Genomic DNA, 10,531 nt, shown 5'->3' with positions numbered 1-10,531 from the left:
GTTATTGGTGAAAAAACAGGCTTCTTTTCGCATTGGCCTTAACCCTACATGCCCAGATAGCAAAATGTTGTGGGGCCCATCTGGGTTTTATCTGGTTACAACTGGGCTGGCCCACTTGGCCCAGATGGGCCAGCCCATCTATTGCCCACTTGGCCCATTTAGCCCATTTGGGTCCCAGATGGGCCCCATGTGGGGCCCAGCAATCTGCACCCGGGTTATAGAAGGGCCCCAGATGGGCGGCCCAGATTGGACCCACTTGGCCCAGATGGGCCCACGTAGAACCCAGATGGGCCCCACAATTGGCCCATCAATATACACAAGGGTTACCTATTGGGCACCAGATGGGCCATGTGGGTTATATGTGGGACCTACCACATTCTATATATGGGTCAAGTGGGTTCTATATGGGCCCCATATGGGCTATAAGCGGGTTTTTATATGGGATCCATATGGGCCAAGTGGGTTTGATATGGTCCCGTATGGGCCAATGTGGTTCTAAATGGGCTTCATTGTTTAAATGGGTTCTATTTTTACCCAGTTGCTGAATTCATTTATCCCATTTCTATTTCCAAGGTTACCAGTTGGGTTTAACTGGACCAGTCGTACCATTTGGCACAACTTTCAACCAGTTGTTAGCTCCAATTAGCAGACTTAATTAGTAATTTATGTAGCACTTGCACTAATTAATTTTGCCATTGGCAACAACACATCGTCTAAAATTTCCAATGTAAAGGCATTGGTATTAAGAAGACTTGGTTATTGTGCGGTGATGAGACATTTCCATATACTTGTATTTTATTGAATCTGTTTTAGGTCATAGTTAGTGTTTTTCCTAATTCATGTTTAATTAAATGTAATGTATACAAAGTAGTGAAATGTCCTAATAATTAGCAATTTACATTTAATAGTATTTTCGAAATGAATTGCTTATAACTAAATCATCAGCAATTAGGAAATATCCTGTAAATTCAGATAAATTGTAAAAAAACATAGATATGCACGCACCCCATATTCATTATGCAAATTCTGGGTATATTTTGTGGGTTTTGGGTGGGAAGGCCCATCTGGTATACATCTGGTTTTCAGCTGGGCGAAGACAATGTTCGACTTGCAATTTTCACCACCAAAAACCCACATGGGGCCCACATGGGGCACATATGTGTTGGTACTTGTGGGTTTTTGATGGGAAGGCCCATCTGGTATACATCTGGTTTTTAGCTGGGCCTAGCCGATGTTCGACGTGCGATTTTCACCACCAAAAACCCACATGGGGCCCACATGGGGCACATTATGTGTTGGTACTTGTGGGTTCTTGGTGGGAAGGCCCATCTGGTATACATCTGGTTTTTAGCTGGGCCCAGCCGATGTTCGCCGTGCAATTTTCACCACCAAAAACCCACATGGGGCCCACATGGGGCACATATGTGTTGGTACTTGTGGGTTCTTGGTGGGAAGGCCCATCTGGTATACAACTGGTTTTTAGCAGGGCCTAGCCGGTGTTCGATGTGCGATTTTCACCACCAAAAACCCACATGGGGCCCACATGGGCCCATATGTGTCGGTAGTTGTGGGTTATGGGTGGGAAGGCCCATCTGGTATACACCTGGTTTTTAGCTGGGCCCAGCCAATGCTCGACGTGCGATTTTGACCAACAAAAACCCACATGGGGCCCACATGGGCCCATATGCGTGGGTTCTGGGTGGGAAGGCCCATCTGGTTTTTGTATGGGCCACGTGGGCTTTAGCCATCCCATACAAAACCCAGATGGGCCCCAGATATTTTGCTATCTGGGTGATTGTGTACCTGAACTTCCACTTTTTGTCTGTCTCAACTGTAGCAATACATAAATATGTATCTATGGAAATAATTGGTCAAATAAACTAAATTTGCACATTGTTTCGAACCTTTAAGATTTCATGGAAATCACATCTGGACCGCGCCAAGTAAAAAGTTTGAGAACCCTTCGCCTAGGCTAATACCGTGTCACGCGCCCAATGAGCTGAGAAAAGGTTTGCAATGGTTATTATCCATGCAAACCTTTTTTTCATCCACCCAATTTGCCAAGCATCGTTGGCTCAATCGGTAACGTTAGCGTAGGATAATCCTTATAACGGTAGTGATAATGTATATATCATGTCTATGTATTTTCATATTAGATCTATATATATATATTCTAACTTTATTTTATATACAGATATCTTTCGTCTATCTTTTAGTTCACTTTGTTTTTATCATTGCCATGATTTGCTTTGTGTTTGTTTTTTTTGCATTGTAAATGTGTAATGGGATCTAATCTTATGCTCTATGTGTCATTTTGAAAGAAAGACGAATAAATATCTTATCTTATCTTATCTTGTTGTAACTTGTGCTCTCGAGAGGGTCGATATATATAGAGTCAGTCAAATAAAATCTAAATATAAACCTAAAGTAGTGTCTCAGTATAATCAGTAATTTTTCCTTCCTAATTTGTCTTATAAACAAAAATAAAGTCTATTGTTAATTGATTGACAGGATGGCTTGCTGTTGTTGTTTAGGTTTATTAATAGACGCTTATCATTCAGGAGGTAATGAATTGAATATCTCGCCCGTCGCCAATTGTAGCCTTTATTCAACGCTTTGGTGGAATCCCTCACTCACACCGTTGTTATTTAGCATGGACCACTTAATCTGGGGCAGCTATAAACGCTTTGATTAAAGACTAAATATGACCATCGCTCCGATATGATCCGGGTGCGAATTTTTTTTCCGTACTCGAGAGGGCAAATACCCCATGTGCGCATGCGCGTGGACTTGTGATTTCTCTGCTACTTCCCATACGAAATGTACATTGTATTCGCATCTACTGTGCACGATTCGCGTTCTACGAGTAAACGATGGCATAGTAGTCTTCAAACACAGACTCTGATTTGCCAGTTTGACAAAACAATTACGCATATATCGTGCGTAGCAATAGTACTAGTATTCAAGTCTGAGTAGTTGTATGATTCAGACATTTTAGTGCTTACAGAAATGCATCCCAAATTGAATAGCATGGTATAGTAGTCTGCAAGCACAGACGCTAATCGATATGGAGAGAGAGAGAGAGAGAGAGAGAGAAAGAGTGTGAGAGAGCAGTGGCACAATACATAGGCCTACCATGGGGTCTGGAATCATTAAACTACACAAACTTGCATAAAATCACTACTCATCAATACACAATATATTATTATGTCCTTGCAGACTACTATACTACACTCTACACATTGAGATGCATTTCTAACGCACGCACCAGTAGGGTCTGAATCATACATCTACGCAGACTTGAATAAAGTACTTCTCAGCACACTACTAGTATGTTGTCAAACTGTCAGATTAGCGTCTGTGCTTGCAGACTACTATACCATTCTATACAAGTTGGCGACTTGAATAAAGTACTTCTCAGCACACTACTAGTATGTTGTCAAACTGTCATATTAGCGTCTGTGCTTGCAGACTACTATACCATTCTATACAAGTTGCAATGTATTTCCATATGCACTACTGGGTCTGAATCATACAACTACACAGACTTGAATAAGCACATCGCGACACATACGCATATTGATTTGTCAAACTGGCAAATCAGAGTCTGTGTTTGAAGACTACTATGCCATCGTTTACTCGTAGAACGCGAATCGTGCACAGTAGATGCGAATACATGTACATTTCGTATGGGAAGTAGCAGAGAAATCACAAGTCCACGCGCATGCGCACATGGGGTATTTGCCCTCTCGAGTACGGAAAAAAAATTCGCGATCCGGGTGGTGCGGTGGTCCGCGTGATAACGTGATGCGATGTCAGGCCAGTGATGTCATGCAGATAAATAAGGCATTGCCATAGCCCATACACAGTACATTGGATGTCTGGATGTCGACTGATAGAGCTGCGCTGGTGTTTGATCTTAGTTAAATTGTGTAGCGACGACGTCGACGGCGACAAAGATTTGACTCTGAAAAAGGTACTGGGCTAGCTGTCATTCATTCTTCCAAACAATAGTAAAACTAAGACTCTTAAACTAAAGGCATCGTTTAACAATGTTTAATCTGAGATGCACGGCCCTACGTGTTATCATCAGTGTCTGTGCAGTGTTAAGCCCTGGCCTAGGCATTGAGTCTATAATTATGGTGTAGAGTAAGACCGCCAAACTTCGGACACTTAAGACAAAACGGGGGACAACATTAAATTCTTTTTTTAATTATTGAAAGATCAAATATACTATTACTGTGCAAATACTGTTTATGTATGTCATGAAAAGAAAATTAGTAAAGGAAATGGAAAACTAGAATTATTTACTTACCCGCCGAACCTGTTTTCATGCCAAGCTTCGGACGTTCATGTGAAGCGCACGTATATCGCACGTATAGCACGCATTCATCGGAGGTTTGGAAACCGGATCAAAATCGTACGACGGGGGTAAGTTTGACTGCGACGATTTCATGAAAAAAGTATTATTTTCTCGTTTTGGGTAGATTTGAGTTAGTCTAGGTAGAACTAGATTCTATCAGAAAGGTGTTTTTCACAACACTCGTACAATATTTTGGTGCTAAAATCTTACGAAAGCGCTATTTTTTTTGTAGTCGAAATGACACTGAATGTTGCCTGTCCGAAGCTTGGAAGAGCCCCATCTTCCGGTAGGGTAATCTATCTAGTACCCCTAGGTCCGTGGTAATGGCCGCCATTAGAAATTTTTCGCGATAGAGTGAAAAAGTATCTCATAAGCTCCCATAATTTGGGCAGAAACCACCCGAAATATGCCAAGGATTTGTTTTTAATCGAAATATTGGAGGCTCTACACCTTAAATCCCCTGTTAAGGAACTGTAAAAATCTACAACCTGAAATTTGTCTCTGAATTCAATGTTTTATGTGAGTTTTGCAGACGGCAACCTGCCCTAACTTTTTGTACTAACGATATAGGTTAGTAGAAGTATCAAATGCATGCAAGTTACCCGCCTGAGCTAGGCTCATATTTTGCGTTCGAGCCGTTGAAGTAATTTTTGTCCGAAGCTTGGCAACGTCCGAAGTTTGGCGGTTTTACTCTAGATCTAGACTAATTGAAGCCCTAAAAAAAATTGTGCTTCAAAATGATCAAGAAGTGCATCAAAAGAAATAAAAAAATTGAGTGACCTGTTTTATCATAATCGTTTCCCCCAATAGACTGTACTGTTGTGAAAACCGTTTGGCAAACGGTTTTTAAAATTTGTAATTCCAATCATAAATATCTTGATAATCAGACAGGCGATTGGCTTGTTAAAATTATGGGGTTCCTGACTGACCTAAAGGTTTATAACTATGATTGCAGCATGAGCTAAATCCAGGATTTTGTTTCAGAATCTGAGACAAAGTTACTGGATCCCTTAACTGCTTAAAGACATAAGAGACTAAAGAGTGGAAAACTGGAAACGATTCTCAATCTTACAGTGTAGTTTTTAGCTGCATTGACCTGGCTGTGTATTAAAAGCTGTGCTATTGATTCTCAACATTTCAAACACCACTGTACAAAACTTAACTGATTTCACTCAAAATCGGTACTTTACTGACAATTGATGACACATACATTGTAAATAGCAGTAAAATACAATTGTTTCAACTTATCGATGTTAAAAAGAATAATTTCAAAATTCAAATTGTAAGTCTACTGTAGTACTGACTACTAGCTACTATCAAACTCACTGATCAGCCACATCGTGTTTATTGCATGCATTTGTGTGTTGTGTGTGTATTGATGATTTGTGCCTGCAATTGCTGCCAATTCGCATTAGCATTGACTCTCTATGCTTTGCTGGAGTGGTTTTAACTGGAGTTCTAGACCTATAGATCTAGACCACTCCAGCTCCAGCAAAGCTAGACCAAAGTTTCTGTCTCTTTCGTTCTTTAGCCTCTGATTTGGGTAGGGTCGGAGCTGACCCTACCCAAATCAGAGGCTTACGAATGAAAGAGACAGAAACTTGGTCTACAGCAAAGCTAGAGCTGAGAGTCAATGCTTCCAATTTGTCCCAAATAGTAATTTTTCAGAGCAACCTTACAGCTTATCTGTACTAGTTTACAGGAGGGATTCTGCCCTGCAAGGTCACTGGACAGGTGGTTATCTCATCAACTCAGCTCTCAGTTAACATAAGAAAAAGATGATCATGGCCATGGGGGACCAATGGTCACCGATTACGATTAGGCATTGTTTGTTATAGAGGGCGCAAGTAGCTACAAGTAGTGCAGTGGGCCATTAGAATAGTTGAAATATATCTGGTCACATGATCGTGATCAATCAAAAACCAATCATTTTTTTATGCAGGTTCCTAGGCATTAAGTTCCTAATGTTAAGCAATACAACACATTACAACTCTCTAGTTTCTGTTTAATTTTTCTTCAATTTATATATTTCTTATTTAGCCAGGTCACTATAGAAAGACTTCGACATTCACCGGTGTCTAACGATGGGTCATTGGTCACTCATCGCTTTGGTGGTCAGCTGTTGTGTCTCTGCAGTTCTGTCCGATATTCAAAACCAGCTAGACAATGCTATCAGAATGCCAGAAGCAGAGGTATTTAAACTGTTTCGCATTTTATAGGTCTTTGTGAGTTCGTACAGGAAAAATAGGTTTAATGATTTTATTTCTATCCTTCTCTCTGTTTATCGCCGAATAACCAACTCAGTCAGTAGAACTGTTTTCCGATGGCCAATGTGCAGTTCTTCCCCAAGTGGGGTAATTCAATAAAAAGAAGAAGGAAAAGGAGATGGAGAAAAAGAAGAGGAAGAAAAAGAAGAGGAAGAAGAACGTTGTTTTTAAAAAAAAATTATTGCCGGTTTCATTGAGAGTTGGCTTGATCTTTGAACTCTTGAACGATGTAAAAAACTTTAGTTTCCAATTCATAGCTTTTTAGAAGATACTGTTATTGTAAGTGAACGTCATAGTAAATATGAGATGTATATTTCTGTTTGTTATGAAATCTTTAGCAATCCAGCGCATCAACACGGCCACCGTTTACTGATAAAGCAAGACGAGCAAGGTACATGGTCCATAAGGTAAGTTTACATACCCCTGATATAATGCCCCTGGCAATATTAGGGAATTATTATTCATTTATTTTATTTAAAAAAACAAAAAACTTAAAGTCTCTCTGTGATGCCCCTCTATCAATAATTTGATAGACTTGTTAGAAACAAATTTCCAATGTTAACTAATGACTTAAGAAGTATGCTGAACATATCTCGCTCTTCTCTTCTCTATTCGTTTTCTTACCTTCTCTCTATTACTTACAGTGCATAAGGACATATTTTTCATATGGATATTATTATTGATGATATTGAGGCAGGAATCAGGGATGGGAATGGTACGGTGTATTGATGCAATGAATGTGGGCCATATTTCAAACAGAATATTCCCACATCTAAATGTGTACATGTGTAAATGCTCTCTTGGGTTTTTTGTACCATCAATGGATGTAAACTTTCAGGGTCTCTGTCATGGGTTTGGGAGAAATTGGAGAGAGGGGGGGGGGGGGGGGGGGGGGGGGGGGGGGGGGGGGGGGGGGGGGGGGGGGGGGGGGGGGGGGGGGGGGGGGGGGGTTAGTTTCAGGGTATGGTGAAAGAAAAAAGTATTACCACTAATTACCATGGAAGCTCATTTTAGAGAATACTTCTATAACAAACACTAGCCATACAAATGGAATCTGCTGGTCACATTTCTCTGTAGTGTATTTTATTATTTTTTCGCACTGGTATACCCTACATGATTGTGTACCTGAACAGCAAAATCTGTATACCGGTAGCTCAAAGGGAGACACACAAAGGAGGTGGTCCTTATGTACAGGATCTTAATGTACACATTTCTGTAGCAAACACTATTCAAGGTAAAAAGAAATTGTGATTTTGATATATAGACGTGTGGTCTTCTTTACAGGTAAAAGTAGGTTTCATGATATGATTAATACTATGATTGCCTAGCTGTCAACCATTCCTATTTTGGAGGAATATTTCCTATTTGGGGGGCCTTCAAGCTATTGTTTTGAACCCTAGATTCCTATATTTTTTTTGGAATATGCTGTGTGAAAAATATTGAAATAGACTGTATTCCTAATTTGCCTTGAGAGATTTTTCATTTTTGCTGTGAAAGGTAGGCAGGTGTGTGATTGTATTATTAGTAGGCTATGATACTACTGATAATTAATATTAAAGGGATCGGCTAACTTTGTCTCAGATTCTAAAACAAAATCCTGGATTTAGCTCATACTGCAATGATAATTATAAACCTTTAGTCAGGAACCCCATGACTTTTACAGGCTGATCCCCTGTCTGATTTTCAAGATATTCATGATGGAAAACCAAAATTTCATTCTGCGTTTTCCTAACGGTTTTGATAGCACTACAGTCTATTGGGGAAAACGAGTATGATAAATCCGGTCACTCAAAGATTTTTACTTTTTTGAGGCACTTCTTGATTGTTTTGAAGCACAATTTTTTTAGGGCTTCAATATTACACCATATCACAGACACTGTTAACACCTAGGGCTGTTCATCTCAGATTTAACATTGTTAAACGATGCCTTTAATCAGTATATTATTGATACAACAGTATTTATAAACCAGTATGTATGTGTATATTTAGGCTAACTGGACAGTCATAGCGACGTTCTCCACCAAGCCTGAGATCCTGGGACGCTCTTTCCCAGCTTCCACTTCCATCTCGGACGGTGCGCTTGGCAAAAGCTCCGGCACACCTTACTTCTACCTGGCGGAGATCGACAGCACCATGCAAGATGTCGCCAAGAACCCCAACGTGACGTTGAGCTTCAGCGAGGCCGAGTTCAGCGATGTCGCAGACTGTGCCGTTTCTTCTTCGTCTGATCCAGAGAACCCTCTCTGTGCAAGGTTGATGCTTTTCGGTAAATAAGATTTATTTTCTTTTTCTTTGTTTCTCGCTTGTTTTTATTCTGCAACCAAATGTTGTGCAGGAGGCATTATTAAAGATCACGTTGAGTTCTGGGTGGTGTTTCACAAAGACTAAGAATAAAAGACTTAAATTGGACTTGAACTATGACAGGCCATTCATGTCATTGGTTGCTCTCATGGTCTCACCATTAGTCTCTCAAGGGACGTTATAAATCTACAGAATTTGCATTTTCGATAGTTCGTTGTTTTACAAAAAAAAGTTACATACATTGTAAAGTTAGGTTATATTTAAGACTAAAATTATTCTACAGTATGCGATTTATGACTTTAAAAAGCCTTGAACCAAATGTAAAATTAGAGGGAAAAAATATTCAAAATTTTTCCTTAAATAATGAACTAACAAAAAAAGTAAATTATGAGGATTTGTGATCAGGATTTGTACATCGATCCCTTAAGAGACCAATGCCAGGAATGGTGAGAGCAAACAGTGGCATGAACTGCCTGCCATATAAGTCCAACTTAAATTCGATCTTAGTCTTTGTGAAACACCCCCCAGGCCATGCTATTTCATTGTGAAAGAAACCATCTGGATGCAATTTGGGAAGGTTGATTATGTAACATAAGAATTTGTGTATATTCCGTAAGGTTTTAGAATCAACAAAACATTACAACGAGAAAGTGACTCAATCTTGCTGAAAAATACATGAACTGCACACAGGAATTTATATATGGGACTACACATACCGGTGGCATGAATGTTAGGTCCAAAATTTCCAGCTGTGTCTTGTATTTTGATAATATGTGCATTTGAATAGCCACCCTTGTACGATTGATCACCGTGAAATGTAGGAGTGCAATTGTGCTGGCCTTAACTTTATTCCTGGTACGGGGAGGGGTAGCTGGAAGGGATATTATCTCATTTTTGTTTCTTTTATTTTCTGTCATAGATGTAGCGTTTTCATGAACAGTGATATATCCACTTTCCTCTAGGTAAACTGGTTCACGTTACTGACCCCAAGGAAAATGCGTTTGCAAAGGAGGCCCTCTTCTCTCGTCACCCTCTCATGCCCAGCTGGCCCAGCGGTCACAACTTTAGCTTCAAGAAACTGATCATCACCGACGTCTGGATCTTAGACTTCTACGGTGGAGGATCATCTCTTTCGGTTGAAGACTACTACAAAGCTACACCATAATCATAGCTCAACACCAACAATGGCCTGCAACACATAGGCGATAATGCTAAGACCCCAATATTATTTTTTTTTTTTAGCATAGGGCGACTGCATACATACTCAAGAAATTGTTTGCAATTAGTGAAAAATATTGTTAAGACATGATACTCAGTACTTCATATGTGCTAATTTAGAACACGATGTAAGGTGACAAAGAGGTACAGATAACACAGAAGCAGCTGGGATGGGGAGTGACATGTCCTACTTGGTACATGCTTTCAATATATAAAATGGGGTACTGGTACGTGTTTAATAGAGAGCATCCTATTGGTTGAAAAGCTATCATGTGACACTAAACATATGGTAATACTCCCCTCCAGAGCGTGTAATATACATGTAGCAACTATTTGTTGGTTTTTTCACGCTATATTGGTCAAAAAGTTTGTCACATAATTA

General features: G+C 39.9%; 1 protein-coding gene across 2 annotated transcripts; it reads left to right on the top strand.

Annotated features, from left to right (window-relative positions):
* The first annotated feature begins 3,842 nt into the window (after positions 1–3,842).
* On the top strand, positions 3,843–10,113 carry LOC115918042 (protein CREG1-like). Of its 2 annotated transcripts, none has more exons than XM_030982439.1 (5): positions 3,843–3,976; positions 6,408–6,555; positions 6,969–7,037; positions 8,620–8,896; positions 9,894–10,113. In XM_030982439.1, the coding sequence occupies exons 2-5, from the start codon at positions 6,448–6,450 to the stop codon at positions 10,094–10,096; spliced, it is 657 nt and encodes a 218-aa protein (XP_030838299.1). In that variant the 5' UTR covers positions 3,843–3,976; positions 6,408–6,447; the 3' UTR covers positions 10,097–10,113. The 2 variants fall into 2 exon arrangements, with proteins under 2 accessions (XP_030838299.1, XP_030838298.1); XM_030982438.1 differs by having other exon boundaries at positions 3,844–3,976; positions 6,404–6,555.
* The last annotated feature ends 418 nt before the right edge of the window (positions 10,114–10,531 follow it).

The sequence above is a fragment of the Strongylocentrotus purpuratus genome, unplaced genomic scaffold (genome assembly GCF_000002235.5).
Source record: "Strongylocentrotus purpuratus isolate Spur 01 unplaced genomic scaffold, Spur_5.0 spur5_scaffold_12, whole genome shotgun sequence".
NCBI classification, from domain to species: domain Eukaryota; kingdom Metazoa; phylum Echinodermata; class Echinoidea; order Camarodonta; family Strongylocentrotidae; genus Strongylocentrotus; species Strongylocentrotus purpuratus.
This window is presented reverse-complemented; position numbering and strand designations above follow the sequence as displayed.